Source organism: Tachypleus tridentatus, chromosome 13 (genome assembly GCF_004210375.1).
Source record: "Tachypleus tridentatus isolate NWPU-2018 chromosome 13, ASM421037v1, whole genome shotgun sequence".
In the NCBI taxonomy this organism is placed as follows: domain Eukaryota; kingdom Metazoa; phylum Arthropoda; class Merostomata; order Xiphosura; family Limulidae; genus Tachypleus; species Tachypleus tridentatus.
This window is the reverse complement of record NC_134837.1, coordinates 112,524,668-112,540,770: the sequence shown is the minus strand read 5'-3', so window position 1 is coordinate 112,540,770 and position 16,103 is coordinate 112,524,668. Positions and strand designations below refer to the sequence as shown.

The following is a 16,103-nucleotide window of genomic DNA, read 5'->3' as shown; positions in this document are numbered from 1 at the left end:
CCAAGCCAGAAGGTATTTACTCAAGACAAGAATTCGTGACGGAGAAGACTGGAATCATGTCATAGCTATTGGTTAAATTTCCTCCAGTAATTCAAAATTTTTAAACGTGAAGTCAAAAATCTTGGTAACTATGATTACAGAATGGCGAATTACAGGAGGAAACTTTTTTAAATAAATCATAAATATAATAATTACAGTTAGTTTATTTAAAGTTTTTATTTACTTATTTCATACAAATTGTGTCATTGAAACAAAACTTTTAGTTTGTTTTAGTGTTTTATATATTTTACTTACTTTAAAATCAGAATTTTTTTTATGTAATCATACGTGAACTTAATATTTTTACGTCACCGCTAGAGGAACCTAGTTTCAGTTACTTATACTGATATAATATAAAAATGAGTAATTTAATATTCAATATAATTAAGTGGCAGACAAACTACCATTTTGAGGCACTTGAAAATATAGATTAACTAAACGACAGAAGGAAAATTACCAACACAATAAACAAAATAATATACAAATAAAACGTATATTGTATTCTCCCATAATCACAGTAAATTTTCAGTTCAGTTTTTTTTATGAATTTAAACGTTATTGCTGCTTTCGTTTCGCAAAACAAAAATACATCAAGAAGATATAAGAAAAATGATAGATAATTCTGGCAAGGTAAGAGTTATTTGTCAATACCTCAGTTACCAAGTGCTTTATTTATTGATCAGTAGTAAGTTAACGGACTTACAACGCTAAAAAAACTAGGGTTTGATTCTTCACAATAGATAAGAGTGCATATAGTTCATTTTGTAGCTTTTTAAAGAAAGCTACAAGAAAATATCGTTTATTTTGCTAATAGGGAACATGATTTACAAGTCCTGAACTATATATCTTATTTCTTTTTATCCCTCTTTATTAATTTATGAGTTGTATATATAAATATAATTATTTTTTTTATTATTATTGAAAGACTGCGTGCCACCTACATTTCGTTATGCAAGATAAGAGTCAGTCGAAAATTAACGATGGTATGTAACGTTTTAATTATATGAGTTGTTAAACTACTTTTACATCATATTTAAGTTTTTTTTTGCTCATATATATTACCTGTATTTTTTGACTTTGTATTGTTAACTGTATGGTCATGGTAAGTGTGATATTCGGAGTTTTGCTGTCTAACCTTAAGATTTATGCCGGTACCGATAGCTGGAAATCAGTACTGTGCTAAGCCTAACGTTAGACCTGCCTTGCGATTGTTTTAGTTCTTATTCTAAGTTATTAATAAGTTATTTAATCCCTGGGAAGGTAGGTATGAAATTCAATGACAATAAAAGATCTGTTGTCCAGATTTTAAAGTGTTTTATTACTATTATTGTTAAGTGAAGAATGGGTATCATGAGAAAAAATTTTGTGCGAAACTTTCTCTGTCATTAGTTGGATTGAATCCCTTGTGAAGACGGTATTCGTGCCATAAAATTAATATAACAGATCTGAAGTGTATTTTGGTTGATGTAAAAAATCATTTATTTGCATATTGTACACAGTTGAAGTAAGCAGATATTGCATGTATTCTGAGGCAATATCAAAAAAATTTGTTTCTGATAAATCGTATTCTGTAAATGTAATACTGCACAGAAAACATGCCATCCCCACTCCCGAGAATCAAACGTTAAATTATAGGCTGTTGGTCCATCGAGATCATCCCACTCCAATCTACCAAACTTTACAACAAAACAAGAAAAAAATCACTCAAAGCTAATTTTTATCACTTCAATGCTTATTAACTTTAATGTTTTCTTTAAATAGACTGCATTCATCACACATGAAAACAGCCTACTCCTAAAGCCAACCACTCTCTTAGAGAAATAAGTATATAAATTGAAGATGTCTCTTATTCTGTCAAATTGTATATTTATTCCCTTTATATGAATCCATTTGTTAAGCATCATCCTTTCAGCCAACAGCACCAAGACCTTAATTTACTCACCATTCATTAAATTTTGTAATTTGTACTTTTAAAAGCAGAAGTCCTCACAGGAGTTCTAGTTTACATTTTGGTCGATAATTAAGTTTAAAGTATAACATTTGTTGTTTTTGTTTGTTTTTTTCATGTAAGTAGTACCACTACTAGTGTGTGTATAACTTTTCATAATTAGTAACCTGTAATATTACAAACTGTAATTATTACTTGATATGTGTTACCCAGTAACTGCTGTAATGACTCTATCAACATGGTTCACTTTGGACATAAAGTGCTATCAGCAATAAGAATTCCTAGCCACAAGCTTGTTTAGTCTTAGTTCTCAGCACTAAGTAACTTGTACATTGAACATTTAGAAGATAACAACTCAAAAACTAAGGATTTATCTCAGATGTATATTGATAATATAGTCACACAAACACATCTGACAGTATAATTCATAATGGAAATAAAAGATAAAATTCCCTGGTGTCATGGTAATCTCTAGTTTGAAAGATTGGTGTCAGAGACTGCTCAGCCTTCAGAATAAATAGGATTTATAATTCAGATGTTAAATGGAATGAAGAAAATGCATCATTACAATGTTCCTCAAAATAGAATACTCCAAATAATGAAGAAGAGATTAAGGAAGACAAATCCAACAATAAGTATAGACAAAGACATTTTTAGTGAACATAAAGAAATTTAGTCATGTTAATAAATATGGAGAAAGACATGTTGCTAATACTGTTTCATTTAATTACCTCATAGAAGATTTTGCATATACAATATATTTTCATCTACAACATATTAAGAAAAAAAGTCAAAAAGCAACAGGACTATTTATACCAAACAGTTTTAAAAATAAAAATGTTATAAGAAGCCTACAAACACGTTAATGTAGTGATGTGCATTTACTTTCACAAAAACGAAACATAATTGCTCAACTCTCCTAAATAGTTTTTCTCACACTTGATAAATGATTGTAAATAAGGAAAACTCAAGTTGCTTGTGTGTAACTATTTAACAGAAAAATATTTAGACTTAACTAATAAGAATTAAGATGGTTTAGAAAACACAATATTCACTTACCATGTTAAACATTGACTTTTTTTTAACAAATTTCTTAATGTTTGTCTTCCTAATATTATACATGAAGAATGAAGCAAAAAAAATAATTAACCTGTATATGTTGATTTATTTAAAGGTCTTGCGTAGCTTGGTGGTTAGGACATTTGTCTTGCAATGTGACTGTTATGAGTTCAAATCCCCATCGCTCAACATACCCATCCTATGTGGTTGTCATGTGTGTCGGCCACTCAAGTGTAGACGTTCTTGGCTTACAAAATTACTAGCAGATCTTAAACTATTGAGATTAAGTTCTTTTTGAAGATGTTGTTAATTTAACTTCTCAATGTGTATAGTACATTTAAAATGTTAATTTAACTTCTCAGTGTGTATAGTACATTTAAAATGTTGGTTTAACTTCTTAATGTGTATAGTGCATTTAAAATGTTAGTTTAACTTCTCAATGTGTATTGTACATTTGAAATGTTAGTTTAACTTTCCAATATGTATAGTACATTTTTCATTATATTTTTCCTGACAAACAGGGACATTTCACCTAATTTTCAGGTAAACAATCATTAAATACACACCAGATATCTGTTACAACTTTCTTTCACATGCACTCCAAAGCAATTACATTTCATTGTTTAATAAGTATATGGTAAAACACTTATACAAGTTTCTTGTATACAGTTTTGTTACAGACAGTTACAAGTATACACTGTAATTTATCTGTAACATTTCTTTGCAGCTGCCTCTCTCGTTGTTGCGAACAGCTCAGAACCACCCTATGGTGAGTAATTTACTTTGATATGTTTGTAATTAGTTTTATGGTACATAATGTTGTAGAATTCAACATAGAACAAGAGACTTGTGTACCTACATTAAAACTAATTTAATTGTAGGATGTATGTAATTTGTAAAATGGGATATTTTATTGTTTTATCACTTACATGTTTTAATATGGTTATAAATATTTTCATTCCATTCATACATATTCTGCTGTCCCAGTGTAATGTTGATTATTGGGCTTGTGTTGTGATATGTATTTAATATATTGAATGTGGAAACAAGAGAAAAGCTAGCACTGAAAGAAAAACATGAAAATTACATTATTTCTGATCATTGAGGAAACAGAAATAATTATAAAGTTCAACTTTGTTTCTTCATTTTTTTTATTTCTAAACATGCCCCTGATTGGTTTTTTTCATGTAATTGCTTCTTATTCTTAATGTGTTTCTATACTAACTAATTCTATTGACCATAAATTGTGGTTTGTCTCTTTTTCATATTTTTGCAGTTAAATTAGATTCACGATTTGTAGAAATATATTTGTCTTTTAAGTGCAAAATTCTACTCTTTAAATAATTCACATGAAAAAAATAAATTCCTATTTTCTCTAATTTTAAAATGTAGGGAAAATTTACCATGAGTAATAGGTAAGAATGGAAAGTGAATAATAAAGCGTGGATGACATGTGCTATATTCAAGGAATTTTTGAACAAACTAAACAGAAGAATGGAACAAGAAAATAGGAATATTCTACTTTTTCTAGATAATGTAACTTGTCACCCAAAAGTTCAACTTTCAAATGTTTGCTTAACTTTCTATCTCCATGTACAACATCAATTCTACAGCCACTAAATTATGAAATTATACAGTGTATAAAATTGAAATACAAAAAATTGACGCGTCAGCATATTATTGTAAACATGGACGATTGTAAGAGAGTATCTGAAATGAGCATGAAAATTGACGTGTTAGATGCAATTGTATTTTTAAGTCATTTAATCAAATGCATAAAAGATGAATGCATAATAAAGTGCTTTCAAAACTGGATTTATTTTTGATAATGGCAGAGATTGTGGAGAAGTTGTTTGTTATGACGATTCTAGTGAAATCCAAACTCTGGTTGAGAAGATTGATGCAGATGATTCTGTGAATGCAGAAAGTTTTGTGAACATTGACAAGACTGTTTTAACAGAAACTGATGAAATTGATTTAAAATCTGTAACAGAATCGCAAGATGGTAACAGTGTAAAGGATTCAGAAGATGAACAAAATGAAAAAGATTGTGAGGAAATAGAAATTCCTACTTCTATCAAATTGTATGCAAAAATGAAGGAGGAAAATGAACTTCATGAAAAGGCTGTAGAATTGGTGTTCTCTTAACTGCATGAGAAAGCCCATTAAAAAATGAAACAATTGAAATTAGACACTTTCTTCAGATAAATTTGATTAAGATTTTGTGTTTATGTATATTTTGAATGTCTATTTTTGTTCTTATTCTAATAAATATAGCACAAACAGTATAATAACTTTATTAACAAACATCTTACTTTCCTGTAGTCAAGAAAGTATAACATACCACTAAAAATTATATATAATTAAGGAAATGCATGTTCAGTATGTCTAAACTGGAAATTTTACTCAGTCCTGTGTGATTTTGCCTTAGACAAGTTTTACTGTAATAAGTCTTCCTAAACATCTTTTGGGGCTTGTAAAATGTTTTTCTGTAGAAATTCCCTAAAATGTCAATGACACATTTACAGTTCATGGTTCTTGACACTTATGTTCTAGTGCTTCTTTCTACCACAAATATCAGGAAACAGTCACTCTCTTTGTGTCTCATTTTTATTATTTCTCTACTTTCCATCTAACTTGTATATAACAAGGTTGTGTTCACTCTTGTCCCTCTCATATTTCTTAATGTTTTTTGACACCTGTGAAATGCTCCCTGATGATCCAATGTTTTACTAGTTTTACCACAGATCACTTAACCATAAAGAATGAAAACTAGAGGATACAAAATAGACGTTGCTTTATATTCACCATTGTAAATGGACATATGAGGAACATACCTGACCCTTGGCAGTGGGTGATAATTTTGAAGGCTGTGTTAATGAATTTTTTCTGTTTTACTTGTCATATGTTATTACAATTTAAAGCAGTTCACTTTTGCTATTCAGGATATGTTCATGACATTCAGCATGTATTTACACAAAAATGCCTTCAGATACATGCCTTAAGTAAATTGGAGGAAATGTTTCAACCATAAACTATACTATTGAGTATGTTTATTTTAAGATTCACTCAGTTTTGTTAAGTATTTGCATTCTAAAAGGGGAAAAACGTCAAAAGATAGCAGTAACACCATTCGTAAAAGGATAGAATTATAAATAATTTTAAAAAAAATTAAATATTTTATGCCATTTAATATAACCTTCCTAAAATAATCTGTCAGTCAGTCATAATGGTTTGTCTATATTTTTTTTAGTATTGTACAAATACCAGACCTTTTGGTATTGCCTACCACAAGTTTCAAGTTGTATATAATTAGCATAATCATTCAACTTACTATTATCTGTAGTAATCAACAATTAATATATAGTGTTGTTACATTCAGAATAATCAAATATTGTCCAACAACTAATATATAGTATTACATTCAGAATAATCAAATATTTTTCAACAATTTTTATGTAGTGGTGTGATAGAATAATCAAATATTGTTCAACAATTACTATGTAGTGTTACATTCAGAATAATCAATTGTTGTTCAACAATTAATGTGTAGTGGTATGACAGTCAGAGTAATCAGATAGTGTTCTTTAAAGATTTATAACAACCAGTTGTTCAGTTATAACATTACAAATCACTTACAGCCAATTACAGTGTTATTTTTTAGGGATACCTTGTTTTTACCAGATACTTATGTAGTAGATCATAGTTGAGTGTTTCTGCTGATTAACAGTCCCCAAATTTGGCCAGGCTGGATAATTAAAGGCTCAAAACAGTTGTCAGAATTCATTCTGTCTGATATTAAACTAAGACAAACTTATCACTTGAATATCATATTGAACAAAATAAAGCCCAGTAATTTTAATCAAATATCCTTGTGTAAAGTTTAAGCCATGAGTTTTTTTATGTTTATATTCTTACAAATTTGTACTTGACAATGAAGTTTATATAGAGAAAAAAGGTTGCAAAGGAAAGTCATTAAATGGTTATAACTGAGCAGCTATGATGAACTGATCAATGATCTTTATACATCAATTAATGTCCATATTGTTTTTAAACATGACATTTTTATTTGTCAAAACTACGTAGAAACTCATTTAATATATTATATAATCTACCAATATAAACATGCTTTACAACTAGACTTGCACACCACAGTCCTGTAAAACCAAAAATATGTAAACTTTTATAATTAAGCAGGGATTGTTATCTTAATATCAAGAGAAGGAAACCTTTTATTCTGGCAGTGTTTTACATCAGGGAACTAAAAGTAGTTAATAAAAATATTTGTAATTATTTGATGAAAGTTTTTGAGAAAAGTACCTTTCTGAAGTGTAATATAAGGTCAAAGTGTAGTCAACCACAGTTTGTTTGTAGAACACTGGAAAGAGCCTTTTATATTCATTTAGTGTTAGATTTGTGAGAGCTAGTTATTATACCTGTGAAATGAATTAAAGAGCACTGGTATAAACATGTTTTTGTACACACATTTTTTCAAATGTTTTGTAGTTGGTGGAGCTCAAAAATGGAGAAACCTACAATGGTCATTTGGTCAGCTGTGACAACTGGATGAACATCAATCTTCGAGAGGTTATTTGTACATCAAGGGTCAGTATAGTTTTCCCTCTTTTATTCTGCTGTTTTTGAAAGCCATGACTTTTACACTATATATTCACTAAGGATAGTGTCATTATAAGTCAAGCAGTATGTTTCTTATCCTTATGATTACTGGCATGTTTTACCTTTTGTAAATGACTAAAAGGAGTTACTAATACTGTGTTTTAGTAATCATGTTGTCATGAAACAGAGCCTTTTCCTTTGTTACTTCTGAGAATGTTGAGCAAGATGGAATTCAGGGAATCATTAGGTATCAAAACTAAGATTTTGAAGTGATTTTGATTACATCAAACTCTTCTCATTGTAGGTCATACCATACTAATTCTGTCATCATTTCCATTATGATTAAGTTAACTTATCTTTACTTTTTACCATTTGTTTTTTTTATCTCTCCCCTTGGTGTGGATTCCTGTACTTGGTGAGAGGACCTCTCAGAGAAGGTTCTGTTCTTTCAGTTTACCTCCTCTGTGATCTAAACATCCACCCACATGTTTGCTGTGCATGGCAACCCATAAAGGGGAGGAGAGGATCCTGGTATGGACATTTCCTTGTGTACGTATTTTCCCACTCCAAGATATAAAACAATCATTTGTTCACGTCCTCAGTAGCTGGAATCCTCTTCCAACAACAGAAACCTGTCCAGTCAACCCAGAGAAGGATCCATATAGGTTGATAGACCTCTCTCAAATAAAGAAAAAAGACATGGTCAAAAACATAAGGGCTCTCCACCCAATTCATCTACACATAAATAAAAATGGACACTTTGATACAATTGAACTGCTGAAGTTTACGTTCTAACCGAGATGACATCAAAACACTGCCTCTTACCATTTTGTGTCTCTCTTTTTACAGGAAACATTTCTGAAACCTGCCAGTACAGCCACCTTTAAGCAGTTTTCTTTGTACAGAAATAACAGGTTGTGTGATGGATGAGTGCATGGAGGGGTGCTACTGTTAGTTGATCAGCAAGTGTCCACTCTGTCTTTGCCATTCGACACACCCTTGGAGGCCGTAGCCATCCGTGTTTCCTTTGATTGTACCCTCACTGTTTGTTTGTTCTCTCTACCTGTCTCCTGAAGATACCTGTGATCAATCAAACTTTGATGCTCTAGTTGAACAGTTTCCATCCTTTTTTATCCTGGAGGACTTTAATAGACATAATTTCCTCTCGGGAGGTACTGATATTGATGGGAGGGGTTGCTCCATAGAGTGTATGCTCTCAGAGCACAACCTTTCTCTTTCCAACACAGGTTCTTATACTTATTTTAATGCATCTATTCAGTCCTTTACTGCAGTTGGTCTCTCAGTTTGCTCCCCTTTGCTATTATCCCACCTTTCATGGAAGGTTAACAGTAACCCACAAAGCAATAATCATTTTACTCTCATTGTGAGAGAGGCTGGCCATGGTCAAATGCCACCTGACTTACATGCCCTGGTGAAAGCTGGATCAAGTCAACTGACCCTCTTTCACTGCTCTCACAGAATTTGATCTTGCTATCGTCTGTAAGCCATCAATAGACGGCTGTGTGGCAGCAGTAACTGACTGTATTATACAGGTAGCTGCTCATTGTATTACTGAAACCTCAACATGTTTTCCATGATATCATCATCTTTAATGGAATCCTCCCTGCCATATAGCACAGAAGGCTCAGAAACAGGCCTGGATTGTCAGGTATCTAGCACTTTTGCTTCATCCTCCACCTTCTTAGCCATCAAGACTTGGGCAGAGCGATCACCTTTTTTCTTTCAAACTGATTGTTACCATGACAATAATCACCCCTTTACACCTGTGGAACTCATACTTTCCCTTCATTGATCTGGCAGTACGTTAGTCAGACATGATGATGTACACTACGAGATGCTGCGCTATCTATCTCCTGCTTTTCTTGCTATTCTTCTGATTGTTTTTAACCAGATCTGGCAGAAGAATGTTTTTCTTGATGCCTGATACCTACTTTTCTCTAAGCCTGAGAAGGATTTCAAGATTTCTTCAAACTGCCATCCATTTGCTTTGATAAGCTGTCTCCATAAGATCTCTGAGAGGATGGTTAATGCTCATCTTGTTTGGTTCCTCAATTCAAACAACCTCCTCTTGCCCACTAACTGTGGATTCCAATGACAGTGCTCCACCATGGACCACCTGATTCAATTTTAAACATCAATCAGAGAAGCCTTTCTTAAATGACAACATCTTATATCAATATTGTAGACCTTGAGAAGGCTTATGAAACTACATGGAGGTATGGTATTTTGCGAGACCTCCACTTATGTGGGTTACGTGGCCATTTGCCCATTTTTATTAAAACAATTTTAACAGACAGGCAGTTCCAAATTTGTTTAGGTTTGACACTTTCTTTTCTATGGGAACTTGGAGTCCCTCAGGGCTGTGTTTTGAGTGTCACATTTTTTAGTATAAAGATTAATAACTCTCTTTTACTGTTGCAAATGGTCAACAACTTTCACATCTCATGTCAGTCGTCGAGCATGAGGTATATTGACCAGCAGCTACAGACTGCTATAAGTTGACCTTTATACCACAAATCAAGTAGCTATGAGTCAAATGTACAAGATCACTGAACATCGTCCATGTCCTCACTTCCACCACTTGATGAGTGGATCAATGTTCTGTACTAAAGATATATCGTGCTCTTATCTGATCGAAACTAGACTAATGGTTACTGGTCTATGGCTCTGTCAGGACCTCGGCCTTAAAGTTGCTGGACCCCATTTATCATCAAGGACTTCAGTTCTTCATCAGGGTTTTCTCCACTTCCCCAGTCCAGATCTTGTACACAGTCTCATGAACCTCCTCCACACCTCCACCATTTGCAACTGTCTTTACTGTTTGCTTAAAAACTTCAATCATTACCACAGCATCCCACCTGGGGTTGTGTTTTCCTTCCTTGGTGGCCTTTGCATCTAGGTGCAGTTGGATGAGTTGAGTCTGTCCTTGGATAACATTGCTGTGTCCACTAGTCAACCCATTCGACCGTGACCTATTAGAATCCCAAAATGTGACCTTTTTTAAGTCATCTGAGAAAAAGCAGATACTTCTGATTGGAAATACTGTCTAATATTTGCTGAACATCTTTTGAACCATCCTTCCATTCCCATTTATACAGATGGTTCAAAATTAGGTGACTCTGTGGGCTTTGCCATAGTTTGTTGTGGTTTAGTGGTCGCACACAGAATTCCCTTTACAGTTTTTGTGTTCATTGCTAAACTGTATGCCAGTTCTCTGGCCCTGGATCACATAGAAGCTAAGCAGTACTGAAATTGCACTATTTATACTGATTCGCTTAGTTCTCTACTGGCCCCGGAATTGCTTCATGTTAGTTCTCACCAATATTCAAAACCAACTGGCCCATTTCTCTTTAACATCTACTTCTATCCAGTACTTCTGGATACCAGGCCATGTTGATGTTTGAGAGAACGAGCTTGCCGACACCTCAGCTAAGTCTCTCTGCTCTGGCACTATCACTGCCGTGCCTGTTCCATACATGGACTGTGGTCCTGCATTCAAGGTTGACTCCATGTCAGTTGGCAGTTGACTTAGACTAAGCAACATGAAGATAAGCTTTTCCAAATAAAACCCTCTATTAGATTTTGGCCATGTTGTTTCCATAAGGATTGGAAAGAAACTAACTAGACTACACATTGATCACAGTTTAACTCATCGTTTTCTTTTATCTGGGACTGATGCACCAATGTATTGTCTGTGTGATACTCGGGTCACAATACGTCACATTTTACTGTCTTGCCATCATTACGCCTCTCAATGATAGCACCGTTTTAAACTTATTTTGTCCCAAGGTTTATCCATGACATTGGACAGTGCAATTGGAGATGGTGACACTGTCCACCTTACAATGTTTTTAGTTTTTTAAAGGCCATTGACCTTTTTAATGCTATTTAAGTTTTTAATTCATAAATTAGACCTTTTTTTAATATGGTTCCTTTTTGCGAATTAAAGTACAACTAGTTAGTTTGATTTGAAGTTAGAAAATAGCTGTGATGTAAAATAAATTGAAACCAGGGCTGGAAAGGTCAACTTCATGTGACTGACACTGATGTTTGAACTTACTTGTTAGTCATCCTGGCTAGTTATAATAATTAGAATTATGCTACAGAAAGTCCTTTACAACTTGTATTACTGTAGTTTTTCTCTTACTGCTGTAAACTAGATGTAAAAATTGGTTTTAATGCTATTTATGTTTTTAATTCAAAAATTAAACTTTGTTTTACCTTAATTTCCTTTTATGAATTTTAGTAATTTGACTTTAATTTTAACTCTTTACTAGATGTTTGGTGCAGATAGCCTATTTACTTTGCACCATAAAACACCAAACCAGCCAACCAATCCTCTATCTCATATTCTCTGACTTGAGAGTTAAGATTTTTAAAAGACCTCTCACATGAGGTACATTCTTGTTGATGTGAAGTAAGAATAAATTGTTAAGTACTACATAGCATTAGGAAGTGAATAGAGCTGTAATACTTATGAAAGCTTTTCTTCAATAAAGCACTAATGAAATTGCAGAAAATGATTTTTTATCTTTTAGAGAAAAGTAGAATAAACAATGAAAGAGCATTATTAAACATACATAAACGTGACTTAAACATTAAGTGATAAGAGTAAGTACAATACATTCCTCTCCATCCAGAAGGTTCAATTTTGTGAATTAATGGCTGATACCTCTTTAGTAAAAACGTTTGTAATTAGAACCATATTACTAGGTTATTACTACATGTCTTATCCACATATATGGAATGAACCATTACTTGGGTTCAACTCCATTTATTTTAGAGACAGTTATTACAACCACAGAAAGAAATAAGTGTGAGGTCTAGGCTAATGTGAACCCATGTAGTGAATGGAATACATGTATCTTTCCTTTTGGAGAATCTAAACAGCATAACAGGTTTATCTTCTTTCCACATTAGTAATAAGGATGTTTACCTGCTTTCTACATTAGTAATAAAGAGGTTTACCTAATATTCATGTTTGTAATAAAGAGGTTTACCTACTTTCCTCATTAGTAATAAGGAAGTTTACCTGCTATCCACATTTGTAATAATAAAGAGGTTTACCTACTCTCTTTGTTTGTTTGTTTCTTCTCTTATAGGTTAACACAAATGCTACCAGGTTTGTGAATTGTGATGTTCAAGATCTTGCTTTGTGAATGTCATCATTTGGGAAGACATAATTCTCTTATTTTTTTCATTGACATATTTCCATTTTTTGGGGAGTATTTCCATGGTTGCAGTAAAATAACGTTTCTTTCATCATACAGTTAACTACAATTTTTGTGTTTGGAAATATAAAACAACTGTAAGTTGTTATGAGATCATTTTTCATGTTATATATTTGGATAAAATATTTAGAGGGAAAGAAAAGCTACAAAGCAAACATTCAACACTGTGGAACATACTTAAGAAAAGAAAGAATAAAAAGCAGATGTTCAAGTCCATATTGTTTTGCATTTTTAAAGGAATAGTTGACACAGCAGAACTATCATTTAAGTTGTCATTTGATAACAGGTTTCTTTATAACATATTTTTTGTCAAATGTGTTGAATTTAAAAAGTATAATAAGGACAATAAATGTCATAAAGGATCTTTTCATAACAGTCTATAGTTTTTTCTGTAATAATCTTATTACAGTGGTTACAGCCCTTCTAGTCACAGAGAAAAACAGGTGGCAGCACTGTATAACCTAATATTTAAGTTAAGGAATTTTTAATATAGACGTGAATGTCTATAAAATCATAATTATAATTAATAATATTTATACACCTATTAACGAGAACTGGCAAGGTTTTGTTTTATAATGTTTCCCATTTACACATGAAGTATATAGAAGCAACTAATTAGGTCATTTTAAAGTATCATATTATACTTGAAATTAAGTAACATTCTTAGGTTGGTTTCATCCATGCTTAGAACAGTATTAACATGAAAGATGTTTCAGAAGTACAAAGATGAATTGTTTCTTGTTTTAGGATGGTGATAAGTTTTGGAGGATGCCTGAATGTTACATCAGAGGCAGTACCATTAAGTACTTAAGAATACCAGATGAGGTCATCGACATGGTGAAGGATGAAGTGTTAGCAAAGGGTAGGGGGCGAGGTGATGCCAGAAGAGGAGGAGGGGCTGGCCAAAGGGGTAGAGGAGGTGGCAGAGGTTAGAAAATATTGTCATTAACCTCGCTAAAAGTTATCATGTATTTAAAATAAAGTTTCAAATCTTCTACACAGTATATTGTCCCAGTAGCTGGTTGGTAAGTCTGAATGCTTATTTAGAAATATCTCTATGTACGATACTTGTATGAATTTGTAGCTTCAAAGTTTTTACAAAGATTGAATTATGAAATGTTTATTTAAAAACAATTAAAAATTCTGACCTTTACTGTAAACTTTGGTAATTTTTTCATTTTAAAAACAACCTGTAGTTTTCAATTTACTTTTCCTGTGCATACCTTTAATCAGTAGCAGAGCTTTTAGCCAGTCTTAATACAATAACCATAAATATCTGTTTATTTTTCAGGTGCCTTTGGTGCACGAGGAGGAGGAAGAGGTGGTAGTGGTGGAGGTCCACCACGTGGTGGTGGTGGTTCTGGAAGAGGCAGTAGTAGACCAAAGCCAAACAGAGAGAGATAGTTGTTTCTATAGTCATTATATTATATTATTTTTCATTTGTTAGAATTCACTTTTAATTGGTGGATTTTTTTTTTTGTATAAAAAGAAAACTGAAGATAAAAGTCTTATCTTTTGAAGTTATTAAAACACTAGTTTTCCTTCCATAATACATCTGTATGTGTGAAGATTCATTCACTACATGTTTTTGTTGTATATGAAATACTTTGGATCAGTTGGTATGTAATTTTCACTGTAAACTCTAAGCCTCACATTTATTTTACTTTCCAAGTAATATGTAAAATCCAGTTTCTCTTGGTGAACTGTGTTTTATTTAAATATTTTTTTTGTACATATCACCTACAAAATCAAGCCTCTGTACAGAAAAGCGTATGTTTACATATATGTATATATCTTTTAAATATTTAAAAATAAAGACCACATGTACCCAAGGATAACTCATTTAATTAGAATTTCTTAATTGATAATGCTTCATTATTTTAATAAAAATCTAGGTTTTATCAGAATAATGTAATAAACATTGACTCATGACACACATCTTTTGTTTATAGCAAACTGATCCTCCATTAGTTGGTTATATTCAGTCAGAGGTGGAACCTACTTAAACATAGTGATGAGTTATGTAGACTTCACTCAAGGTGTAATGAAAATCAGGAAAATTTTTAAGATAAGAGCACCTTGTGTCATGTGTAGAATCTTCTGTCTCAGGAGATATCAGTATTGGATAAACAGTACTTTGGAGATACTGTGTAACAGTTGGTCTGGTTTATGTAATTTGAGGTTTTTAACTAGTTTTTTTAAGTTAAACAAGTGACGGAAGAAATGTGAGTGAACAATTAGTTTTTGACACTACTGAAATATACTTGTTTGCAGTACATGGATATACTAAATGGTTACTTAAACACACAATGAAAATATATAGGCCTAACACTTTAAAAGAGATGTAAAATACAAATACTCTTCAACCAGGTGAAGTGCTTTACATAGTTTATACATTGTCTTATTCCATTAATGTGTCACAGTATCTTACATTATGCACCATTACTGCTAAAACACATTGTGTTTCTCTCTATGGAATCATGGGTGCATTATAAGAGTGACAGTCAAATCCAACTATTTGATTAGAATAGTTCATCAGTTGGTAGTGGGTGGAGTTTACTTTCCCTGTCATCCATCACACATATACTCCATTCCCAATGGAATGGCAGTAAGGTTTACTGGAAGTTCAATTTTTCTTGGCACAGCAGATAATCTGATGTGGCTTTGCTACAAATGAACACACATTAGGTGTTTATCACTTCAAAATTAGGGATGGCTAGCACAGATAGGTCTGAAGTAATTTTGCACAGTATGCAACAAAAAACAGCAATATTTTTGTATATACAACCCAAAATCCATATTTGTTATACCACTAGCAACAGTACACTGGTTTAAAAGACTGATCAATAAAACACCAAGACCCTTTACTTCCATAACACTTAAGGATATTCACTTCAAAATTATATTTTTTTTATAACCCACATGCATTACTCTGCATTTATTGTAACTGAAATTCATCTGTTCACCTAACGATCTAAATGGTAAATAGCAACATCCTTGTCACACCAGACCTTGATATCACCAGCACATTTTAGCAGTTTGTTGGCCACTCTTTTATGCCATTGCTGTAAATAAGGAAAGAAGATAAAACCCCAATATTGAGCCCTGAAGCACCCTATTTATGATGTTAACTTAGTTTAACATTTTTAACAACCCTTTGATTTCTTCCAGGCTGTCATTTTTGATCT

The 16,103-nt window shown here is 32.5% G+C and overlaps 1 protein-coding gene across 1 annotated transcript; it reads left to right on the top strand.

Annotated features, from left to right (window-relative positions):
- The first annotated feature begins 948 nt into the window (after positions 1-948).
- Positions 949-14,465, top strand: LOC143237784 (U6 snRNA-associated Sm-like protein LSm4). Its single transcript, XM_076477363.1, has 5 exons — positions 949-1,022; positions 3,774-3,815; positions 7,553-7,651; positions 13,663-13,843; positions 14,207-14,465. The coding sequence occupies exons 1-5, from the start codon at positions 1,020-1,022 to the stop codon at positions 14,317-14,319; spliced, it is 438 nt and encodes a 145-aa protein (XP_076333478.1). The 5' UTR covers positions 949-1,019; the 3' UTR covers positions 14,320-14,465.
- The last annotated feature ends 1,638 nt before the right edge of the window (positions 14,466-16,103 follow it).

Excerpts from the sequence above, each read along its gene's own strand:
- LOC143237784 (XM_076477363.1), top strand. Across the intron at positions 3,816-7,552 it reads CAGCTCAGAACCACCCTATG|TTGGTGGAGCTCAAAAATGG; the intron begins GTGAGTAATTTA and ends AATGTTTTGTAG. Across the intron at positions 13,844-14,206 it reads GGGTAGAGGAGGTGGCAGAG|GTGCCTTTGGTGCACGAGGA; the intron begins GTTAGAAAATAT and ends TTTATTTTTCAG.